Consider the following 26130-nt stretch of genomic DNA (forward strand, 5'->3'; position numbering starts at 1 on the left):
CTCACAACCCACTCTGACATTGTGTAAATGTCTATTTCTCCATCTTTCCACTCCGTCAACTGAAGTAGAGGCAAGAGCAGCAATGAGCATCTCTGACAGCACACTAAGAGCAACAACTTAAGTGTGAAGCACCATAAGCAAAGCTTATAGGTGGTCTCTCTCCAGTGCTTCCTGCTAAAGAAAAGGTAAGTTCCAGGCTCCATATTACAACAATCCTAGATAAGGTTTCACTTTCTGTAGTAACAGCCATCTACTTAATTGTCCTCTCTTCACTGTAGAAGAATAAAGGAAGAAATGGAATTATACAAAAATTATTTCAATACATTCTATGGCTTTTAGTCCTATCCCATGGCATAAAAGACTGTCAAAATTAGTATTACAAGTTATAATGTTGGTTACCAACTATACAATGTACAATACTTTAAAATGTGACTTCATAGCTAAGAGTGCTATCAACTTTTATAATCTATTTCTTTGCCTAAACATATTCCTGTAATAAAAAAATAAAAATAAAAGATAGATAAATAAAACAGCTCAGATATCCCTACTGTTTGCTCCTGGTGCCAATTGCTTCTTCCAAGCTGTTATGATTTACTACAAAATTTAAATCAGGATTATTTACTTCACTGCTTGAGTTAATTTCCCACAAGGATAGCCTAAATATTGTCTTATAATTCAATATATCCTAAATCCTAATAATCCCTGTATTTGCTGAGATTTGTATTATTAACACAAAAATGCCTGTTTTTCAAGTAGGTAGAAGGGGAGATATGTGGAATATACTAAGAACATGTATTTAAAGCATAAACTAATATCTAGAATGTGCCCATAATCATACCACAGTTACATCTTTTCTCTACTAATTGACTTTAAAATGGCATATATTGACCAAATTTTATATTCGATTCTACATAAGGCTTCCTTGTACTAAATACAGTAGGATGATATTTTGATGGCCCCTAGTCAGGATATTCTTTATTTCTGTTTTGTGCCTTGAAACTATAAATTGTAAAAATTTCAGCTTTTTGACTATCCCTCATCTTTTGCTGGAAACAGCCAAAATTCAATCAGAGCCAAACCCTAAGAATAAGGTGAGTGGCTAAGATAGACAATGCAGATTTGGGTAAATTATTAATAACAGCAATGGTGAGTTGTGAAGTCTCAAGTTCTCTTGTGTGACATGCGAACTATTCCTCGGGGAAATTCCAAGTTAAGTATTGAAAAGAAAAAAAAAAAAAAAAAGAGCAATGGAAGCCACTAAGGCAAGTGTCAAGAGAACCAGTACTTATTCTCACTGCTTTCTGGCTTAATATACCTCATGTATAGAATTTCAAGATAGTAGTTCCAAGCTAACTAAAGTAGTGTGTCAATTATTCAGTACTATTAGTACTGAATAACATTTACTAAATACGTGAAATACAAAATTAGTCATTTGAAAACAGCCTGTACTATATATATGGCAGCCATGGCTAGTGTTGCTCAGTGGCTAGAGTGCCATCCTTTGCACCGAAGGGTCACAGGTTAGATGCCTGGTCAGGGCACATACCCAGGTTGGGGGTTCAATTCCCAGTTGCAGTGTGTGTGTGTGAGGCAACCTATCAATGTTTCTCTCTCTCTCTCCAGAATCAATATAAAACATATCCTTGGGTGAGGATTTATATATATATACTAGAGGCCCGATGCACAAAATTCGTGCAAGCATAAGCCTTCCTTCCCCCGGCTGCCGGCACCAGCTTCCCTCTGACACCTGGACCCAGGCTTCCCCTCAGGCCACCAGCAGGCACCCGGGACCTGGGCTTCCCTCGCAGCCCCAGCTTTGTCCAGAAGGATGTCCGGTCTAATTTGTATATTATGTTTTTATTATTATAGATTACTATAGATCAGGGGTCCTCAAACTTTTTTAACAGGGGGCCAGTTCACTGTCCCTCAGACCGTTGGAGGGCCGGACTATAGTTTAAAAAAAACTATGAACAAATTCCTATGCACACTGCACATATCTTATTTTGAAGTAAAAAAACAAAACGGCAAAAACACCCTCATGTGGTCCGCGGGCCGTAGTTTGAGGACGCCTGCTATAGATATATAATACTTCCCTTTCTTCATCAGCACAGACTAAATAAAAATGTCCTTTGATGGCCTGTTCTCATCTGGAATCATGTACTGTGTCCCACTTTGTCTGTATCTGCCCCAGAGTTGTAGCAGGGATTACAGTGAGAAAACTGCTTATACGTACACTACTTACAACAGCGCTGGCACATTGCAGATACTCATTAAAGGGCTGTATTATTGTTATTGCTAATGTTTTATACCATCATTTCATGATTATTTATGGAATACCTGCTATATACTTCCATATACTTCAAATGGTACTAAGAAATAAATCATGAGAGGATAGTAACTAATAGTGTCAAGTGCACAAATGCAGGACTGCAAGGGTTTTTCAGACATTATCTAACTCCCTACCATTAGGCTCACACAATAACGTAAAAATGCTCTGTAAGGTTTGCTATAATCTTTCCTCTTCAAGTTATCAACCATATCTTCAAAATTGCTCCCCTCGCCTTCCATGGCAGATCACTGTCATGACTTCCTACCACTGTTACCTCCCAAGGCTCATCCCTTTGCTTTCTCTTTTCTCTTTCCATTTCTTTCTATTGGTGAACTTAATCCTGTTTCATAGCTTCAACTAGATCTTGAAAGCAAAAACAAGAATGGATTTTAAGAGATATCATCCAATCTCTTTTTACACATAAAGAATTTGAAACTAAGGAAAATGACTTGCCCAAGTTTAGGGCCATCCATTAAGGCCCTAGAGACTTCTCTGCTGATGCCACTAGTTTAAAACTCTCATCTGCAAATTCTACAATCAAACTACCAGTAGAATATCATCAGCAGCAAAAATTCAATATAGCATATCATCAACCACCTACAAAATACAACCACAGACTTGTCTTACATTTCTTTAGTATCCCCTTTACAAACCATGCCTGAAAAGTCAAAACAAAACAAAACAAAAAAACAATGAATAGAAGGGCATTGTATTGTTTCTATTTCAGAAAAATAGTGTCTTGTTGAACTGTACAATCAGTTCCTTTTGAGTATTTTGTAGAGTTAAGTTCTAGTGATACTATATTCTAATATGTTACTCATATCATTGTAAATTTTTATTTAAAACAGACCACTATACAAAAATGAAAGAATACTCAACTTTATAAAATCCATGGAAGATAAACATCCAAATCACCTCAGGTACTTCATCTCTACATGAGGAAAATAATGGAGCTTACCTGATAGAGCTAACCCTTAAACAGCATTCATCTTACTTACTGAAAGCTTATTAAATATTAGTGTGTGTGTATGTGAGAGTGAGAAAGCTATTAGATTACCAAAGTATATTTTGATAATTAATTTATTCATCAAGGTATCAGATGGCATACAAAGATGAATAAGACAACTGCTGTCTACAAGAAGCTTATCATGGACCAAGAGTTGTGAAACCCCGTGCTAATCCTGACGAGTGACCTGGAAGATGACTGGCCCAGGTAAACCACTGGGAGGTTCCAAAGAACAAGCTTTCCTGACCAAATGAAAGGAAGGACATAAATCTGCCAAATGAATATAAGAACATAAATTCATCTATTCCATGTTTGAGTTTTCATGAAAGGAAATTTCTAGGTGTTCAAATTATAGTTTTAAACAATCTAAAAGAAGATTCCAAACTCAAAAAGTAAAATTTGTAGTCAATTTTCATAGATTTTCATATATTATAGTATTCTTTTAAACAAATACTTTGTGAAAAGAATAAGATGCTAGCTAATGCCAGTCTATTTTATTTTTCAAATTTATCTTTATTGTTCAAAGTATTACACATGACCCTCTTTTTCCCCCTTTAATCTCCTCCACCACACACCCACCCACCCCAGGTCTTCACCAAACTATTGTCTGTGTCCATGGGTTATAAATGTAAGTTATATGATTAAAATAGTGCAAATGATGTGTTTTTAAATTACATAGTAAATGCACCTTCATAAACTATACCAAAAATTTCAATATATTTAGAAAATGTCAAAAATGTGGAGAGTGGGACATGTTTGCCTCATACTATTCATATTACTACTGTTCTAATCAGGTTTCCGTCTTTGAGAGGACAGTTCATTTAGTTATAAATCAGGTGGTACAATTTTAATCATATAAGAAGCTTCCAGGTTCAAATAAATTTTGTTTTGATGTTCTTTTCTTTGCTATCAGATTATAGGGAATAAATGGCTTGAAACTGCTATTATAATTACATGCCTTCTGTTGTCTCCTCATCTATGATATAAGGGAGGAGGTGAGGCTGTAAGACTTTAAAACTCACTTTGAATTGGCAGCATACTGCCTGCCATCATTTCTCAGCAATTTACTATGCCAGGCCCAAGGATTAGAGGATTAGGAAAAGGTTTTATCAAAATCTGTACTCTTTTTCTGAACACAGGCTGAGTGACAAGGCCGAGTATAAGACAATCATACTAGCTGTGAACAGTATTTCCTAGCCAGATTAAAAATGCTATAAAACTGACATCTCTAATATGTTACTCATATCATTGTCAATTTTTATTTAAAACAGACCACTTAACACTTTTGTTGTGCAGAACAGAGTTTAGAATTACACAGAGCTAGACTCCTACTTATACACTATCTAACCTTAAGCAAGTCATTGACTCTGAGTCTCAGTTTCCACTGTATTATACAATAGAATTCACTAAGTAGTAATCATTACTGTGAACATCCTGGAATAGAAGAATTCTTGATTTTCAAGAATTATATACTACAATCTAAAGCTATAAACCATACACCTAATTCATTATCCTCCTATATAATAAAAGCCTAATATGCTAAGTGTACAGTTGTACGGTCATCCGTTCAACCAATCAAAGCATAATATGCTAATGATATGCTAAGGCTGCTCAACTGCTTGCTATGACGTACACTGACCACCAGGGGGCAGACAGTTCACCAGTTGACCAGTCACTATGACATGCACTGACCACCAGGGGGCAGACAGTCGACCAGTCACTATGACGTGCATTGACCACCAGGGGGCAGATGCTCCGACCGGTAGTTTAGTTTGCTGCTGGGGTCTGGCTGATTGGAACTGAGTGAGATGGGCCGGACATGCCGTGGAGCCTTCCCGCAGTCCCTCCCCAGCTGGCCAACCTCCTGTGTCCCTTCCCAGCCCCAATTGTGGGTGGGTGGGTGGGAGGTAATAAATCAAAGGCCATCCTATATAATAATCCTATGTAATAAAAGGCTAATATGCAAATCAACCAAATGGCAAAACAACCAGTCGCTATGATGTGCACTGACCACCAGGGGGAAGATGCTCCGACCAGTAGGTTAGCTTGCTGCTGGGGTCCGGCCGATTGGGACTGAGCAAGACAGGCCAGACATGCCCTGGAGCCCTCCCACGGTCCCTTCCCAGCTGTCCAACCTCCCTGGCCCCGATCATGCACCAGTGGGGTCCCTCGGCCTGGCCTGTGCCCTCTTGCAATCCAGGACCCCTCGGGGGATGTCGGAGAGCTGGTTTTGGCTCGATCCCCCAGGGGGAGCGTCGTTCAGCCAGAAGCTGGGCTCACGGTTGGTGAGCACAGCGGTGATGGCGGGAGCTTCTCCCGCCTCCGAGGCAGTTGGACATCCCCCGAGGGCTCCCAGACTGCGAGAGGGCACAGGCCGGGCTGAGGGGACCCCCCCACCCAAGTGTACGAATTTTGTGCACTGGGCCTCTAGTGGCTTATAAAATGACACAGCACTTGGACTCACAATTTATAACAGTTTATGTTACAACAAATATTTGCTACATTTGTGCACCAGGAGCGTGGGGTTCCCTCAGCCTGGCCTGCAACCTCTCGCAGTCCAGGACCCCTTGGGGGATGTCCACCGAGGGGTCCTTAGCACTGCCGCAGAGGTGGAAGCAGGAGAAGCTCCCACCACCACCGTTGCACTCACCAGCTGTGAGCCTGGCTTCTGGTCAGTGCACTGCTGTGGGAGTGCACTGACCACCAGGGGGCAGCTCCTGCATTAAGCATCTGCCCCCTGGTCGTCAGTGCGCATCATAGCAACGGGTCTGAGTTTGGTAGATTTGCAAATTAGGCTTTTATTACATAGGATATATGATGGGACCTTTTGCAGCCCTAAATTCAATTTAACTTCCTATTAGATAATGAAACCCTCTGGGGTTTGGGAGAGTAGTTAAAAATGAAATGCAATGTAAGAAATCCAAAACTTCAGTGACATAATTCATATGGTCTATGTCAACAAAATTCTTTATATACTATATGTTTCAGAAGGTGTGTTTATTAAAATTAGGTATTCCAAATTTTAGAATAATTCACAAAGCCACAGACCCTATGTTGGTAACTAACTGTAAAACAATATTTTTGGGAAAAGGAAAGGTGTGTGGGCTTCAGGATGGGATGAATACTATGCTTTTAATTATTTTTATGTGAATAATGTTATTTATTACTTTAATAAAAATAGAAACAGCAGTATTAAAATAGTTCTTGGTAGTGCAAAGCTTCTCAAATTAAGGTTTAAAGGTTTCATTCAGTAGTTGAGAATACTAGCTCATTATTACTAGAACTTTGTACAACTACTAACTGCACAGCATATGCGAAACTTATTTAACACTAAGATTTTGGAATTTAGTAGTAAGTAATAAAAGTATTATTTAAATAACACTAACAACAGCCACAATAGGAACCAACACTGAGGACATGTATGGTTTGTATAACATACTCTCGTTTAATCCTTTCAATAATCTCATGAAGTAGTTAATATCTCCAGTTTAAGATAAAGAACCCCCCACCCCAAGAAATTAGGCAACCCCCAAAATCACATGGTTAATTTGTGGTAGAACTAAGATTTATACTCAGAGCTTTACATTTTCAAAGTCAATGTTCTTTATGATGTACCATTCTAACATCAGTTAGTTACCATTGTAACTATCCATGATAGTTACAATATCAACTAATAGGATAAGGAGTTACTTTCACATACAGTACCACACAGAATCTTGCTATAATTGAATTTTGCATAAATGAATAATTATAAATTTTAATTTTGCCCATAAAGAAATGTTTAAAAAATAAAAAGAGAAAAAGCTAGATTTGATTCATTTTTAAGACATGGTCTACCAAAACATTATCTTCAGTGAAGCTTCCTAAAAGTCTGAAAGTAGAATCATAAGCTAAGGCACCAAACAAATCAGAAAGATGAGTCTATGTAGACCAACCTGTGTAACTATAGGCCAGCTATCTACCTGTAGCAGACCTGGAGTGCACTAAGTGTGAGCGGGTGTGGAAGCTAGGGTTAGGGGCAGAGGGAGCAGCCATTCTCCTAGTTGAAGCTTTCCCCTAGTTGAGGTGCTGTTGTTGTTGTTTTTTGTGTGTGTTGTTGTTGTTTTGTTACCTCAAATATAATGAAGCAGTGTCTCAAAAATTTATGATAAAAATGACCAACACAGAATTATCAAGCACCAGTTTAGGGAGGAAAAAAATATATTTTTAGGCAGCAAAGTTTAAACATTTTCCTCCCATGCAAACATTCTCAAGAAATCACTAGAGGAGTCCTTCTATTAACAAACCAAGAAAGAAAAACAGGAGAACCAGAAATTTTCAGGACTCCTGGTGTGCAAAAGAAAATACTAGCATGATAAATGTGTGGCAGGCACAGAAAGCAACCAATTCGGACTGCAGAACTCCATGAAAAATGTAACCAGGTACAAGTGAAAATGACAGCCACCTTTAATTAGGAAGAAATTTACACTTCTAAATAAAAATGAGTCAATGATAGGAAACATAAAAAACAAGGGAAAACAGTGCTAGGTAGAGTATATTTTCATTCGACAAAAAATTCCTTTTTGTTTTCACAATTTCTAAAAGTTTATGAAGAATTCATTTTTGTTTCAGTAGATTCATTTATTTCACTATTAGTGGAAAATGAATGCCTCAAATCCTTTTTTTTTAACTGAAAAGTTATATATAACAAAGTATTTCTATGCTTGATAATGCATATATTATATTTTGTGGGGATGGGGTTCAATTTTTAGGTTATTTTTAGATTTTTAATTTTGTATCTTAGATCTGATAAATAGAAATTAACAATGCTAGCATACCCCAGTGATTGCCCTTTTTTCTCTCTCTGGCAGCACATTTCCCCCCTGACCATTCCCTCCTTATTTCCAGTCCATCTACTCAATTTTTCATAACCAAACTCTTGCAATGTTCATGTTCAAACTAAATCTGAAAAGATATTTTGGAAGGGTAGCATTTATATTAAAGGGCATTTTTCAAGGGCACAGTCCTAACACTAAAGGTATAAATTTTTAGGGATAGTCATAATTTTTTCATACATCCAGTAAATATTACTAGGTGGTTACTAGGTTGACTACTACCCAGGATTCAAAGACAAACAATTCATATATCCAAGCCTCAATAAGCTTAAAATCTAATAGAGACTTTAAATACTCACAGTAAAAAGAGAAAGCAAAATAAAATGCAGCAATCAAGCTAAAATCAGTGAGCATATTTCTAGCTACAAAAATCCTAGGCCAACTCCAAAGTAAGCGTGCCCAGGGAATAGGAAATCATTGAGACTCACGCTAGCTCCCGATTCTACTAGTCACTTTCCCACGGTTCTTCAGAAGCTCTTTAAAAACATAGAAGTTGCATAGACATGTGCAAACCTGAAATCTATTATACGTCTTCTTCTAGAGCAGCGGGGGCAATTTGATTTTTAAGGGGGGCAATTCAAGAATGAGTTATTAACAGTGAATTTCCTGCATTTCTTATGGTTCTAGGGGCCACATCTACAGTATATAGATGTAAATTGTGACATATTTATGCATTTCAGTTCTCTAGTATGTTTTGAAACTTTATTTGCTATTTTTCATATCACTTCATATTATTATTACTTTAATAATTTCTTAGTGATTTCTTCCTCAGTACTTCAACTGTCCTTTTGTTCTTTTATTTTTCTCTTTTATGGATGCCATGTTCTTTGGATGTTTGTTTAGACCAAGTTAATGGCCTTTTAGGCTTCCTCCACATGACTAGGAGTTCACTTTTTTAATAGTAAGAATTATATGTCACAGGGGGAGCATCAGGATTTTAGAAATGCTTAGGTAGGGCACGGCCAAAAAAAGGTTGGGAACCACTGTTCTACAGTATGAAAATAAAGCTAATACTGAAATGACTTTCTGTCACAAATAGATCAATATTTCAAGTCACTGAGTACTATGTCTGAGAACTTACAGAGAACATTTAGAGATACCATCATTTTTTTTTAAAGCAGTAACATTTGTATAGCCTGTTGGGAATGTGAGGGAGCACATCGATGCAGATTAACTAAATAGACACAGTATACTGTCTTCCCGAATTAATAATGTCAGCTCACTCATGAAAAAGATAATTAGAAAACAAGCAGAAAATGACAAGAATATAGACTCTTGTCAATAAATGGCAAAGTGTAAACTATGGACCATGACAGTTACTATGCTATAGTTTCTGGATAACCAAATCTTAATGTTGAAAAGGTGTAACATCGCCTTGATGTGTCCACCAAAAATCCTGAACACCTATTTCTTTCTTTTAACCAAAAACAAAAACCTAGGGCACAGGTGGTCTCCCAGCCTCCCATCCAAGTAGTAACCAGGACGACACCGCTTAGCTTCGGAGATAAGGCGCCTTCAGAATGGCACAGCCTAACACCCAGGTGTCGCTTCACCTAGTTCTTCTCTAGGCTTTACATTCATAGTGTTTCTTTTGTTGTTGTTCATTCTTGTGTGCATTTTTTAAAATGGTAGTGATGATTATTACACATGTAACTTGTCTGAGAAATAAAAGGAACAGAACCAAAGAACATGGCTGACAGTTACCTTGACTATACAGGGGTGGGCAAAAGTAGATTTACAGTTGCAAGTACATGGAACAGTTAATAAACTTATTGTAATTATCATAACCTGCATGTTTTTTCCCATATGAACAACTATAAACCTACTTTTGCCTACCCCTGTATTAAACAAAATCTTTGCCTTCTACTGAAGCATGATTTCTCCCAATACATTTCCCTTTTCCAAGAGTAAACTCATTTTTTCCATTATAACCAAACCCACAAAAATCCACTTATGCCAAAGTGAGTTCCTACTCTATCCTAATGTCCTCAACACTGTTAACTGGGTAATTACTTTGAAAATGTTAAACAACCCAATCAAAAAATAGGCAATGGACCTAAATAGATACTTTTCAAAAGAGGACAGAAGGAAGGCCAAGAGACATATGAAAACATACTCAAAGTCACTATCATCCAAGAGATGCAAAGCAAAAGGACAATGAGGTACCACCTCACACCTGTCAGAATGGCTATCGTCAACAAATCAACAAATGACAAGTGCTGGTGAGGATGCGAAGAAAAAGGAACCCTCGTGCACTGCTAGTGGGAATGCAGACTGTGCAGCCACTGTGGAGAACAGTATGGAGTTTCCTCAAAAAACTAAAAATGAAACTCCCATTTGACCCAGTGATCCCACTTCTAGGAATATATCCCAAGAAACTAGAAATACCAATCAAAAAGGATATATGCAACCCTATGTTCATAGCAGCACAATTTACCATAGCTAAGAATTGAAAACAGCCTAAGTGCCCATCAGCAGATGAATGGATTAAAAAACTGTGGTACATCTACACAATGGAATACTATGCTGAGGTAAAGCAGAAATTCTTACCATTTGCAACAGCATGGATGGAACTGGAGAGCATTATGCTAAGCGAAATAAGCCAGTCAGAGAAAGATAAATATCACATGATCTCATTCATTTGTGGAATATAATGAACAACATAAACTGATGAACAAAAACAGATCCAGAGACAGAGAAGCATCAATCAGGCCATCAAACCATAGAGGGAAGGTAGGGGAGAGGGTAAGGGGGAGAGATCAACCAAAGGACTTGTATGCATGCATATAAGCCTAACCAATGGATACAGACACCAGGGGGGTGAGGGCATGAGTGGGGGGGGGGGAGCAATGGGGGGATAAGAACACATATTTAATACCTTAATCAATATAGAAAAAAATAAAAAGAAAATGTTACTACAAATATTTTTAAATAGTGAATAATAATTAAATTCTGGATTGAAATCAAAGCAAAAATATAAGAACAAAAGAGTAGGTCACTAATGATTGTGACAAATACAAAACCTTTTTAAAATGCAGCTGTAAGCACATGTATAAACTGGGAAAATATAGGATTTTTAAGCATAAAAATACCTTTTTATATGTTTTCAATATATAAACAACAGATATCTTCATGCATGGATTTTTTTCAACAGTATCCAATAACAAAGGAGAAAGGAAACAGTTATGGTTCTATTGTGTAAATCCACATTTTTCTATGTTGGCAAAAGCACAAGCGAATCACCCAATGGAAAGAATGACATTAGGAAGACCAGGATGGCTGAAGGTTAAAGTAATTTTCTATTTTCTGTAACTAGCACCTGAGTCTTACTTTGGCTTTATATTAATAGTGTTTTGTTCTCAATCTTGTTCTTGTGTATATTCTTTTTAATGAAAGTGATGATGTTCCACATGTAACTTGCCTGAGTGAGAAATGAAAGGAACAGAACCAAAAGGATCTTCTGGAGGATGGTTATGTGGAGCAGAAAGCAGTTCCACATTCTGATCTGAGGATGCTCTCTCCTCGAGCCTATCTGCAAAAATAAGATGAAACAAAACAAAAAATAAAATAAAATAAAATAAAAAACGTCTTTAAAAAATTTTAAGTGGTTTACAGTGTAAATAAAAGTGAAAATTAAACAACGGAACAGCATTTTGAAAAATATTACCTTCAGAGTTCATTTTTATAACTATTAGAGGTAATCCTGAGTTTAATAAATTTTTGGTTGCTAAAAGCAAGCTTAACAATGCAATCACACAGCTAGATTTCACTAAATGCAATTAACCTAGTAATTTGGTTTGGTTTAGTTAAATACCAGTTGTCTTCAACTTGTAACATACTGGACCTGCACTTAAACCCAGCGTACTAAACAGAGACATATTTGGCAGACTTTCTCCATAAATACATATGGAAAAAAGCATTGCAAATGTTCTCTCATTAAATAAGTAAATCCTATTTCTCAACAGCAATAAAAAGTAACACTATATTTTATAGTTCAATAAAATAAAAAGTATCTCTCTATTAAATTAAACATCTTAATGACATACTTTATTTATTCACCCAGCAAATGCTTCTGTATTGTTTAGATATAGGCACTATTTTAGGCAGTGGGCATGCAACACTAAATAAAACAAAAAAGCAATAAGCAAATGAGAAATATACATGTAGCATGTTAAAAACAAATAAACCTACAGACCAGGGCTGGGGAACTTACAAGGCCCATGAAATTATTTGGTCTGGCCCTGCCCAAGGCATTCAGGGTGAGTTAATTAAATGTTTGACCACATTTTTTAAGTTTATAATTTTGTATGGCCGGTGAATGATGTGATACTCCAATGGCTCTTAGCAGAAAAAAGGTTCCCCAGCCCTGCTTAGAGAGAAAAATGTAGTGCCGGGGGAAAGGGATTAATGGAGATACTGCCTGGATGGTTCTGGAAAGGGTCCTGAGATTCTGTACTTCAACAGGCTCCCAAGTGAAGAGATAGTACTGGTCAAGGGAGCATCTTCTTCAGAAGGCAAAAGCCCAGCGTCCACACTGTCCTGAATATACTCAGTTACTGCTATGGACAACTAATTCTTTAAGTATCTTTATGGTAATGGATACAATTACTAACTTTTATGGCTAAAACTAACTGCAAAGTCCACATGAAACTTTAGGTTGCTCAAATTTTTACTTAAATTTTTTTGAAGCACTAATATTTTGTTAAGAAAACACATCTGACAATTGACTTATGCACTAACAAAACTTCCAAAACGTAAGAGCTGTTTTTCAAATCCAATACTGCAATGGATAACAGTAAAATTTTATTTTAGGTTTTCTTTTTCAAGATATTAACTCTGTACTTGATTCAGGAAATCAATAACAAATGCTGATTGAATTATAGAAAAAAGTTTTTTTAAATATTTTGTTGTTCAACACCTATTAAAGTTAGTCTCTGTATATTTCAGTGTGTGTCAACCACCCAAAGTCAATGCAATATGCAGATCACATATCATAGAATCTACACTTGAAACCTATATAATCTTTAATCAACATCACCCCAATAAATTTAATTATATATATTTTTTAATTTTGAACATTAAAAGAGAGAGAGAGAGAGAGAGAAATGTTAGTCTCATAGCATATTTCTGAAAAAAAAAAAAATAAGACTGGAGAATACGTAACCAAGGGTCTTTAATTTATTGTGGTGGGAAGCCATAAATCAAACCGTAAGAGCAGCCTAAGAATCAGTGAATCATAGGGTACCTGTGGTTACCCATGTTTTCAGGCCGTAAGTGCATTTTTAGAATATCTGTAAAACCAGAGACTGCTTTGTATCACAGTCCTAGACTCCCCCATCCGTTCTTCATTTCCCAAATTCTGGTGCACAAAAAGTGAGGACAAAGGAAAAGGGATGGTAAGGACAAATGGAGAGACTGTCTCAGAGTGATAACCACAGCATATCATTATCCAAGGTCCTTCATTCTTGAAAATCAAGACAAGAGTTCATAGGAACTTAGTCTAAATCAGGACCAAACTTCCTTCCTAAACCATCTGCATCAATCATTGCCAGGATTCCTGTGTAAAATGTAGTTACCTGAGACCTACCGAACCAGAATATCTAGGAAGGGAGTCTGTATTTTAACATAATCTACAGGCTTATAAACTACTATACCAATGGTTCCGGAATATAAAAATGCAAAGTTACCACTAAGATTCTTTAAATCCTCACACACTGGTGGGTGAATTCATTATAAATGTTCAAATAACACCATATAGTTATGATAAGAGTATAAACATTACCACGTAGGAGAAAACTAATATTTTTTTTTATACAGAGGGTCCTCATAATTAAAAATATGAAGACACTGTTCAATGCAAAGTTCATTTATCCAAATATTTCAAAACAGATATCAGGATAAATTCACTATAAAATAAATCATGTTCTCATTGTTCCACAAAACATAGAATCAAAAAAAACACAAAACCAAAAAAAAACACAAAAAACATAGAATCAATTTTCCCATGAAAGAGTTTTAAAGTAATTTAGATTTTCAAAGTTCACATGATAATCTGGGTCCCAGGACACAAAATACAAAATAAAAACACATACTGTATTAATTATTTTAAATTATCCATTATTTTATAAATAAAAACTAATGAAGTAGTATGTAGAATTACTTTTCAACTATATACTCACCCCTAAAATTTATTTTAAATTCCATTTCAAATAACTGGTTTTCTTTAACAATTAATAGATTATAATGATCTGATTTATCCCATGTGTCTCCCTGCCAATATCCAAAAAGAAATACTTTGGGGTTTTTCTTTTTAAATCTTGCTTTTGGGGTCACACAACATAAATTGTAGCAGAAATGTCAAACAAAAAAGTTGTGGCTAAAACAAAAATTTTAATAAAAAGATGTAAGATTGGTTTTACCAAAGTTTACAAACTTTTAATAGAGCAAAGCTTTTGCTTCATTTGTCCAATATAAGAAACTTACCTCTTCCTGCCTTTCTAACGGAACTGTATTGGTGAATAAAGGCAGTATCTTTTCAAAATTTTTAATTGATACAGATGGCAAAAATACAGGAATGAAAAATCCTAGAATCAAACTATATTCCATAATATCTATCATCAGAAAAAATTTATTACTCTAAATTGTTCAAGCCTTATCTTATTTATTAACCTTTAGTCTGTTCAAGCCATTGGCTCCGGAATATAAAAACCTTTGGCTTGAACAGCCTAACGGTTAATAAATAAGATTTAAAAGTGCAGTCTTCATCTGATACTTTTGAAACTGTTATAGTATACGTGCAAATTTCTGTTATTCTGCTCTGAAGGAACCGTTATGTAAATTAGCTTAAAATGATGAGAGTTAATGTTTTATAACAAACTTATTATATATGCAGATGTTTATGTATATTTTATTCTGTGGCTTCATAGAAAACAAAACAAAACATACATTCAGTAGATTTTGCAAAATAGCCAGTCTTTAGTTTCTTCTATTCTTCCTTTTAGTTTTGATGTAATTTTAAACAAACAAACAAACAAAAAAACAATAAATTCACCATCAACAAAAAAATATTCCATTCCATTAAGTATTATTTTTAATTAACATGTAGAGCTACACAGCTATTTGAACAAATGCAAGTTAAACATTTTTCCAAAGCAAACACCTGTATTCTAATTAGCATTTAATGTGTTAACTATTATGACAATTAGACTATTAAAGTTTACATACTAATCTGGATATTTTGGTACAACAGACAATGAAAAATATACTTAAATTTTTAAAAATATCACTGAGACCAGCTTTATTAATAATTCTTCATTTTGATTTAATGTTTGGTTTTAATTAGGAACAGATAAAAAATTCTGAAGCATAAATAATATTCAGTTACACTAAAAGCAAAAGTAAGAAGAATCTGGTTTATTTCACATGTTAAATCCCTTTCTGTTTTCTTAAAGATCACTAAACAACAGCTTTTGTTTTATTTTTAGTATCTCAAAATATATTATTTTAACATTACCTTCTGAATAATACACATAAGTATTTCTTAAACATCATATGCTTTTTATTTTTTCCTTTTAATAAATAACCATGTATCATTTAAAAATAAAATGTGAAATAAGAATATATTAGTGTGAGCAATCATTACATGGTCAATGGTTATATCTTTAAGAAAGTATCTCATAAACCAAATCTAAATTATTTTATAAAGGACTTTGAAAATTGGTGAAAAATAACTACCTGAGGAAAAATAGATGAATTTGGTATTTCAAATGAATCAATAATTTATTTATTCATTTTTGGAAAGTTTTTAAGAGACAGAGGAACCAACCAGTAATGACCAAACAATCAACTTCCATGACACTAGCTTTTACCAAAACTCTTTTAAGTTTCTGGAAGAGGTCTTTTGCCCATCAGTGTAATTTAAACATGATCTATCAACTAGATCAAATATTAGGTACATTTCTGCTTGTGAGTGAAAGAGGTGCTAGAGATGACTGAATAGTACAGCTAAGTAAAACTTCGGGAGGAAGACTTTCTAAATTACATTCTATATATTCTTGATTTCTTTGTAAGCTTTATTAAAACATTTCACCTTTCTTGAACCCCATTATTATGACTATCAATTACTAAGACATGTTTCTGTATCTCCTTCCTTATTGTTACCTGTCACTCTTGCTGTTGTGTTTGCTCACAAAGTCCCTTCTAATTTGGTTTTTTGATTGCCAGCTGAGAAACCTGATTAATTTAAATATAATTTTCAAATTCTGGTTAAAAGGCAATAACCTCATAAGTTGGAGCCTAAAGACTTACACAGAAGGTGAGAAAAGGAAAAGTGGCATTTTATTGAGTGCCCCGATTCTTTAAAGACATTTCACTTAATTTTCTTGAGAACACTCTGAGTTAAAGCATCATTATACTCAGCTTTTAAATGAGGAAGTGAGACAGCAGTTAAGTGACTTCATTGAGATTACAACCTAGTTAAACGACACTGTCAGGGCTCAGAGTTCCTATTTTCTGGTGTTATATGCCAACTTAAGTGCATCAGCCTCTGACAAGGATTTCCATAACTCTGGGACTATCCAGGCAATCTGCCAAATGGATGAGTTACTCCAAGTACGACCTTCACATAAATTTCCTCCTATACTTTTAGTTGGAACTTAACACCTTTCCATAATTAACACTGCAATGAAGTCTAAACTCTCTTTGGCATATGTACATGTGCACAACTACATATACAAAGTACACACATTATCTGACCTTGAAGTTTGAAAGCAAATAGCTGGTTAAGAGTTTTACATGCTAATTGCCCAGCTGGCGTAGGTCAGTGGTTGAGCATTGTCAACCTATGAACCAGGAGGTCGAGATTCGATTCCCGGTTGGGGCATATGCCCCCAGTGTGAGGCATGCAGGAGGCAGCCGATCAATGATTCTCTCTCATCATTGATGTTTCTCTCTCTCCCCCACCCCCTCTTCCTTCCCCTCTGAAATCAATAAAAAAAAATTTCTTTTTTAAGAATTTTACACGCTAAACCAATTTTTATGAAATTCTGTACACATGAATATTTATATGCCATTTTTGCCTATGTGAAGTAAATAAAACTTGGATGTCATTACAAATTTTTACAAGGTCAAAATTATGCGAACAGTTTACCCATTCCATAAATTAATTTTTTAAAAAAGGAGTTTTTACCAAAGGAGTAAAAAATACTGATTTAACAAACCCTTGGTTACTCTCACAGTAAGAACACATTAAAATAAGTATTTTAATTGTTCCTATTGCTTTAAAAATAATTCTGTAAATTATAATGATCTGGTTATCCCTATGCCTCCCTGCCAACCCCCAAACCCCCCAAAAATACTTTGTTTCCTTTTTTGTTTTTTTTAATGTATTTTATTGATTTTTTTACAGAGAAGAAAGGAGAGGAATAGAAAGTTAGAAACATCGATGAGAGAGAAACATCGATCAGCTGCCTCTTGCACACCTCCTACTGGGGATGTGCCCACAACCAAGGTACATGCTCCTGACCGGAATCGAACCTGGGACCTTTCAGTCCGCAGGCCGACGCTCTACACTGAGCCAAACCGGTTAGGGCTGTTTCCTTTTTTAAAACCTTGCTTTGGGGTCTCTCAACATAAGTTGTAGGGGAAATGTCAAACAAAAAAGTTGTGGTTAAAAAACAATTTTTAATAAAAAGATGTAAGATTGGTTTTACCAAAGTTAACAAACTTTTATTAAAGGCTCAGAACTCATTTTATATCTGCATTTAATCATCAATTTAATTTTTGATAATCATATGACCAGTAGGTAAAAAACAAATTCAAATCCCAAATAAGTATTCTTACATTAACTCAGGGCATTTAAAATTTTACATAAAATATAGTATACCAATGTAGAACAAAGCATTTCATCTAGTAAATGTTCTCATGAGGCCAGTTACCTAAAATAAACTAGAAACTAGAAACTCTAACTAGGGACCAGTAAGATCTTCTTTTCGCATGCAAAAATGGGTAAACACACTTGAATGCACACACACACACACACACACACACACGCACACGCACACGCACACGCGCGCGCGCGCACGCACGAGAAACCTTAAAATTACACGCACCAGAAGTGTTTTGCTCCAATTTGGCAACCTCCTCAAAACATTCCACAGTTCCCTTTTCCAAAAAAGGAACTCTTCTAAAATATGTATGGCGAGGCTTGACATATATATATTAGGTAGTTTAAGAAAAGGCAAAAAGGCAATGATTCCAAGTAAAAACATTGAGATATCTGATTTAAAATGGAAAAGAATTTATTTAACTTTTGCCACATCAGGACAACAAAGCAGCCCTTTCATGTTATCACTCATTAAAAGGGCATTACAAAACATTAACATAATGTAGTAGCCCATGTTTTCTTTCAGGCACTTTCAAAGGGCATCTCAGACCCACAATATCTTCTTTTGAATATGCAAAAAACACAAAGCTTCAAAATGATTAACTAGTAAAGCAAGATACTAATGTCTCCCTTTTTATTTGAACATTAATTTTCCATGTTTTGCAGATACTCTGAACTTAACATTCAATAATACACAATATATTTTAAGCGTTAGGAATCAGTGTATTATCAGTAATCTTGGGTTTAATAGCTACTATCAAGCAACCGAGTTCTAATGCACAAAACACAGTTTGATAGTTCTGTATGTTAGAGAAGATGGCCTGATTTTTGCCCTCAAATGCGCAAAAAGAATTTTCTATTTACCCCCTTAAAGCAGTCTTTGGCCTTGCTGAATAATTATAGAGCTGTTATTTTACTCTGAAGCAAAATAAGCCTTCAAGTGTCCCTTACTTGATCTTAGAAGGTCAAATTCTCTGTCCAACAGTTCTTCTTCTGTTAATTTGGAGAAATTATCCTCTCCGAAAGGATTCCACCCTGACATATCAGGTGGGTTACTGAAGTTCTTCTGATTTGTAATATTTGCAACTGCCTCTTTTTCAACAACTGACCTAGAGTAATAATTAAGAGAAGAAAAAACATTAAAATTGAATTTTTTAAATGCCCTACTTTATACATGCTTAGGAAAGTAGATGGCTGTATTGTTATGGAGATGACAGATAAGGGCATGGATTGCGAGAAAGACCAACTGGGATTTTAACAGGCCCTTTAAGGTCACCACCTGTGTACCCTTGGGTAGGTACCCTAACTTCTCTATGTCTCAGCATCCTTATCTATAAAACAGGAGTAACAGGATATACCTCATAGGAATACTGAGAAGATTAAATGATTTAATATACATAAAGTAAAGAAAACAGTGTCTGATAAAAAAATAATATTAAGCATTCAATAAATATTAACTATTATTATCATAGTAAATAAGCCTTAAAATGAAAATCAGTAGCCATATCAAAGTCATCACTCTAAAATCACTATCAAGGTGATTTTATGTCCTTACTGTGAGAAGTCACAATAACTTTCCTTTTAACAGAGGCATTTTCTAAGTAGCTACCAACAAATTATTAACTGCTAGAATTGCTTTATAAATTAGCTAAAACTAGGTAAGGGTTATTTTCTATATAATAAATCTTTCATGGTGTTAAAGTACCTATAGTCTGGAGTCTGGGACCAATGGTTCTATGAAAGCTATCTAATAGGCCACTTGGCTTTTAAGAGAAGATGAGAGTCTCAAGACTTCTTAACCTAAGAATATCCCTGGGCACCTCCCTTCAATCCAGCCTGCAAATACAGCATAGGAATAAAGCAACATAAAAAAGTTTGTCCAGTTCATTCCTAATTCAGATCCAGATGTTCTAACATTGGTAATGGAGGAACAATCTCTATGTGCTTCTTTTTATTTTTAATCCTCACCCAAAGATATGTTCATTGATTTTAAAGGGGGGGGGGGGGGGGTGGCCCAAGGGGAAGAGTAGGGGACACTACAGAAAGATGGGCTCTAAACTAATTCAGGAGCCACTTAAGGACTCCAATCCACAAGTACACCTACTTCCACAAGAATTTCCTTAACATTCACTGGAAAAATACTTGCCTATTGGCACTATAAGAGGAGTCCATTATGGTTCCAACCTGAGCTGGGAGAGATGGAGTATAGGAAACTAAGGCCGGTGAGAACTCTTGAGGGGAGGTAAGATACTCAGATGACACCTGTTGTTGAGACTGCTGATGTTGAGCTAGCATTTGCTGCTGCAAGAAAGCCTGCTGATACCGCTGCACCTGAAACAAGAAATGCCATTATACAAAACAATGCTCGAGTTCACTAATACACTGTCAGCCCCACACCTGTTTACTATGTTCCTTCTTTTCACATTGGCAATAAAATCAAAAAATTAAAAAGAATTTATATCTGAAGGAGCAATTCACTACTAGAAAAATACAGCAAAATGAAATAAATCTAGTTAAGAAATTATAAAGGTAGGCTAATTGGAAGGATTCAAAAATTATCCTTTAAATATCTATATTAATAAAAGCCTAGGTGGTCCTCGCACACGACGTCATCACAAGATGGCCTCACGCACAGCGGAGGCAGGGCCTGGCGGCCGCTTCATGTGGTGAAGCTTTGGGATTCCACGGCTCTGTGCCATACGGAGGAGGCCAGTCCCAGCGTCTCTGCCACCTCACACAGAGGAGGCGGGTCCCAGAGGAGGAGGCGGATCACGGCAGGGGAGGGCAGTTAGGAGCAATTGGGCTGGCAGGGGAGGGCAGTTGGGGGCGATCAGGCTGACAGGGGAGGGCAGTTGGGGTCGATCAGGCCGGCAGGGGAGCGGTTAGGGGGCAATCAGGCGGCGATCAGGCTGGGAGGCAGAAGCGGTTAGGGACAATCAGGCAGGCAGGCAGGTGAGCGGTTAGGAGCCAGTGGTCCCGGATTGTGAGAGGGATGTCTGACTGCTGGTTATCCCCCGAGGGGTCCCAGATTGGAGAGGGTGCAGGCCGGGCTGAGGGACACCCCTCCCCGTGCACGAATTTCGTGCACTGGGCCTCTAGTTTTAAGATAATAGAGTAGGTTAGTCCTTATAATATGGTGGTTGCTATAAAAAGATCAAACTATTCTCTGAAACAAACATAATTTTCTTCAACTGACATTTGCCAAGTGAAAGAGCTATGGGACAAAAAGATCATGGGTAACAGACCCATTTTCCTTATACTATGAGATAAACAAAAAATACTACCAGTTAGTTACAAAGTGCCAAATTCAGGTGCTATATAGTTCAGCTCACTTTAAAGCTGCTTTAAAATACATGACTGGCTTTGAGTCAGAGAAAGACAAGAATCACATGATCTCACTTATATGTGGTATCTAAAGAATAAAATAAACTGATGTTAAACTAAATTAAATTAAATAAAATAGGACCAGAGGCATGAGTAAATGGAACAAACTGACATATCTCAGAAGGGAGGAAGAAAAGGGAGGATGGGAAGAGATCAACCAAAGAATATATATACATATATACATAGCCCATGGACACAGACAATAATGTGGTGAAGGCCTGCGGAGGAGGAGAGGAACAGGAACAGGGTGGAGGGAGGCAAAGGTTGGGGGTGGGCAGGGAAATGGGTAACATCCCTAAAAGAGTAAACAACAAAAACAAAAAAGTAGAATAGCTATTACCAGGAGCTGAGGGGGAGGGGAGAAAGAGCAGCTTCTGTTTAATGGATACAGAGTTTCAATTTAGGATGACAGGAAAGTTCCTGAGATGGAGAGCACAATAATGTGAAAGTACTTAAATGCCATTGAATTGTACACTCAAAAGGGGATAAAATGGTAAATGTGATGTTATATACACTGAGTGGCCAGATTATTATGATCTCTGAACGCATAATAATCTGGCCACTCAGTATGTGTGTGTGTGTGTGTGTGTGTGTGTGTGTGTGTGTGTGTGTGTGTATTAGAGGCCTGGTGCATGAATTTGTGCATGGGCGGTTGGCCGGCCTGCCTGCTGGTCGAACTCCTGGTCGAGGGGACAATTAGCATATTATTATATAGGATATACACTGAGTGGCCAGATTATTATACGTTCAGAGATCATAATAATCTGGCCACTCGGTGTGTATTTTACCACAATAATAAACAAAAGCTATCACAGTTGTCCTGCTTTAAAAAAAAAAAAAAAGAATATATTACTGCTTTGGTAAAATATGTGTAATTAGCCCAGCTGGTGTGCTCAGTGGTTGAGTGCCAATCCAGGAACCAAGAGGTCATGGTCTGATTCCCAGTCAGGTCACATGTCCGGATTTTGGGGTGTGTGTAGGAGGCAGCCAATCAATGATGCTTCTCTCTCATTAATGTTTCTATCTCTCTATTTCTTTTTTCCTCTCTCTCTAAAAATCAATTTTATATAGATGTACACAGAAATATATACAAGTACTAGCAGCCCAGTGCACGAATTCATGCACCAGTGGGGTCCCTCGGCCTGGTCTGCGGGATCGGGCCGAAACTGGTTCTCTGACATCCCCCAAGAGGTGCCAGATTGCGAGAGCACGCAAGCCAGGCCGTGGGACCCCACCAGTGCACAATCAGGGCCGGGGAGGGACGTGGTAAGGTGGCCAGCCGGGGAGGGACTGCGGGAGGGCTCAGGGCATGTTTGGCCCATCTCACTCAGTCCCGATCGACCGGACCCCAACAACAAGCTAACCTACCAGTTGGAGCGTCTGCCCCTTGGTGGTCAGTGCATGTCATAGTGAATGGTTGAGCAGCCTTAGCATATCATTAGCATATTATGCTTTAATTGGTTGAACGGCCGACCGGTCGACCGGACACTTAGCATATTAGGCTTTTATTATATAGGATGTATAATTAACTAACGTGAATTGATTTTGAAATAATTAAATTCTGAATAATGCCACTCACACTGTGAATTCCAACAGCATATTCAGAGAGAAATCTCTAGAAATTATGTAACACTTACCATTGCAGGATACTGTGGTACAGAAGGCTGTGGCTGATACACTGAGTGCATTAAAAACTGTTGCTGCAGTATCTGTTGCTGCTGCATTGCATGTTGATACTACAATGAGAAAAGTAAACAAGTTCATCAATATTACTCATGCCTTTTTTGTGCCATAGTCTTTCTTTTTACATGCTGATTGTACCATAACAATGACTTGGGTGCTCGGGAGTCCAAACACCAATGTAAAATAGCTATAGTCAGTAACTACAACTTATATATGTTTATTGGAAATGGCTTCAGAATTATCAATGAAACATAATGGATTCAACCAAAACCATTTCCAGCACTTTAAGGATGTTGGGAAGAAACCTCAACACATTTACCAGTTGATGAAGACCTTGAAGTTACCTGTGTCCAGAACTCATTATATTCAACCAGAGACCTTGTGCACGGCGGGGAGGGGAGGGGAAGGGGGGCCCCTCAGCCCAGCCTGAATCCTCTCCAATCTGGGACCCCTCGAGGGCAGTCAGACATCCCTCTCATAATCCAGGACTGCTGGCTCCCAACTGCTCGCCTGCCTGCCTGCCTGATTGCCCCTAACCATTTCTGCCTGCCAGCCTGATCACCCCCTAACCACTCCCCTGCCAGCCTAATCAACACCTAACTGTACCCCTGCCAGCCAATTGCCCGTAACCACTCCCCTGCCAGCCTGATCAACACCTAACTATACCCTTGCCAGCCCTATTGCCCCTAACTGCCCTCCCCTACTGGCCTGGACACCCCCAACTGCCCTCCCCTACTGGCCTGGTCACCCCCAACTGCCCTCCCCTGCTGGCCTGGTCACCCCCAACTGCCCTCTCCTGCTGGCCATCTTGTGTCCACATGGGGGCAGTCATCTTGTGTGTTGGAGTGATGGTCAATTTGCATATTACCTCTTTATTATATAGGATTCCCAAGCTCCTCTTATCTCCCCTTCAATTATATCTTCTAGCCATCACCTACTTAACTACCCTCCACTCTGGGTCTATCATTCAAGACCAGAGGAGGGAGGCATGCCATTCATATAATTGGCTCAAAAATATTTCAAGAAATGATGAAAGGATAATGGTGACAGTCATTAAATTTAAAATAGTTTAGTGAAACTAGAAATTTGCTGGTTCTGATGAGGCAAAGCACAGAACAGAACTTAAGGTCATTTTTTTTTCTATATCCCTTGCAACTCTAAATGCCTCCTTCCACAATCCACAAACACACCAAGCAAAAATACAAAAACAAAACCTCATGACAATGTTACTTCTCTAAGCTTAATATCACCTTTCCAACAATAAAATAATTATAGCTTATGTATTTGAACTCAAAATATAACTAAAAAAAATATTTATCATAAACTGCAGTGTTTATTTATGATGCCAAATGACTAGATGAATATTCTTTGCCTTACAAAGCCATGATGCAACTACTTCAATAGAGTATTCTTAAGTAGTTCAAAGAATGCAAATAAAATACATATTCCTTAGTCAGAAAATTAAATAAAATGTTTACTTGGATCTAGAGTTCAAGGTACCCATGGTAAGAAAAGGAATTCACTGATATTCAAAGCTGCATGCATAGCCCAACACTACTTTCACGTCTAAAGTAACAAAAGAACTACCTGCTGCATATAAGCATCCTGCTGCTGCTGTTGAGGATGGCGAGGCTGTAAATGAAGTTGCTGCAATCTCCAATCTCCCTGCTGTAGTTGCTGAAGTACTCTGTTTTGCTGCGGAGGCTGCTGAGGGGGCCCCTGACCCAGTAAAATATCAGGGCTGACTCCAGGTCTCAGTGCTCCTAAAAGGAGTTTCCAAAAACTTACATTAACATACTCATGGATTTCAAAAACAATGGATGTATTTCAAAACACTAATTCAATAATCCTTTAACCAAGGCATTTATAGCCTTATTTTATAATAGAAACTTTCATAAGCACATAGTCTCAGTGGATTATTTACTCTAAATCTAAGTACCCATGAAAGTTAATTTTGTCAGCTGCAACTCTGAACAAGTCAACATCTTAGAAGCACTTCATCTTTCACATTTCATCTCTCCGTGAACAAAGCAGCCATGTCAGTTTCTTCTGCATTTCTCACTCTGTCATGCACTGATATGAGCCTGTCTTTGCCAAAATGATTCTCTCCACCTAGAATGTCACTTTCCACCAACTGCAATTTTTATCCTTTAAAGTTTAACTCAAATCTCTCTTCCTTGTTCCTTCATCTAACACTTCTACTCAGTTTATAACGTTTCATGTCTTGCCCATATTAACTGTTTAATGGCTATTTCCTAACTAGGGCTGCAGAGGGATGAGGTGGTGACTTATTTATCTCTTAGCACCCCAAAGAACCTTTTACACAATAGATCAATAAATGCTACTGTAATGAATGTATTAACACTGTCTCCTAAATGGATATTTATTTATAAGCTTCATAAATTTTACTCTAGGAATATCCTATGAATAAACTTTAGAAATTAATGAAAAAGATACACAAAACACCAGGAAAAAAAATAAAGAAGTACACTATAATTTCTATATTCTCTGCCAATGAGTTACCATAAATTCAAATGCAACTCTTTAATCCTAAGGGGGAAAAGGAGAAACAGTTAAAGGAGGGAGAGAAGGGTCCTTTTCCATCAACATTAATATCTTCGAACCTCTCTAGGCCTGAAGTATGACACCTCTGTGACAATAGCTTAATAGCTTTTTCTAATTCTTCCAATTATAAGAAACTGCTTGTTCATTTTAATTACTCCTGAAAATATTTATAAAATATGAGGAAGAAAACTAAAACCATAATTGCACCACAGACATAACCACCAGTATTAGCCTTTAAGTATATTTGTTTCTAGTTGTAAGAGTATTAAAAAGTTAAGCTCCTCAGCTATACATTCTTCTTTTAGCACCCTGATGTCTAGGGGAAGAATAGTCGTGGCTGGATTTGGTAAAACCCAATCACAAACCAATGATCATCATGCAATAATTCTTGAGCTTCACCTCTTAT

The 26130-nt window shown here is 37.0% G+C and overlaps 1 protein-coding gene across 2 annotated transcripts in view; it reads right to left on the reverse strand.

Annotated features, from left to right (window-relative positions):
• The window catches only part of BMP2K (BMP2 inducible kinase), a 137010-nt gene that overhangs the window by 13321 nt on the left and 97559 nt on the right, over positions 1–26130 (reverse strand). Inside the window, exons 11-15 of one of the 2 annotated variants that reach the window (XM_079771744.1) lie at positions 24747–24922; positions 23114–23212; positions 20239–20423; positions 19044–19201; positions 11631–11741 (exon numbers count right to left, since the gene is read on the reverse strand). In XM_079771744.1, coding sequence (XP_079627870.1) covers positions 11631–11741; positions 19044–19201; positions 20239–20423; positions 23114–23212; positions 24747–24922 — 729 coding nt within the window. The remainder of the gene's footprint in view (positions 1–11630; positions 11742–19043; positions 19202–20238; positions 20424–23113; positions 23213–24746; positions 24923–26130) is intronic. The other variant, XM_079771745.1, reaches the window with a different exon arrangement.

This window comes from Cnephaeus nilssonii, assembly GCF_951640355.1.
Source record: "Cnephaeus nilssonii genome assembly, chromosome: 1".
In the NCBI taxonomy this organism is placed as follows: Eukaryota; Metazoa; Chordata; class Mammalia; order Chiroptera; family Vespertilionidae; genus Cnephaeus; species Cnephaeus nilssonii.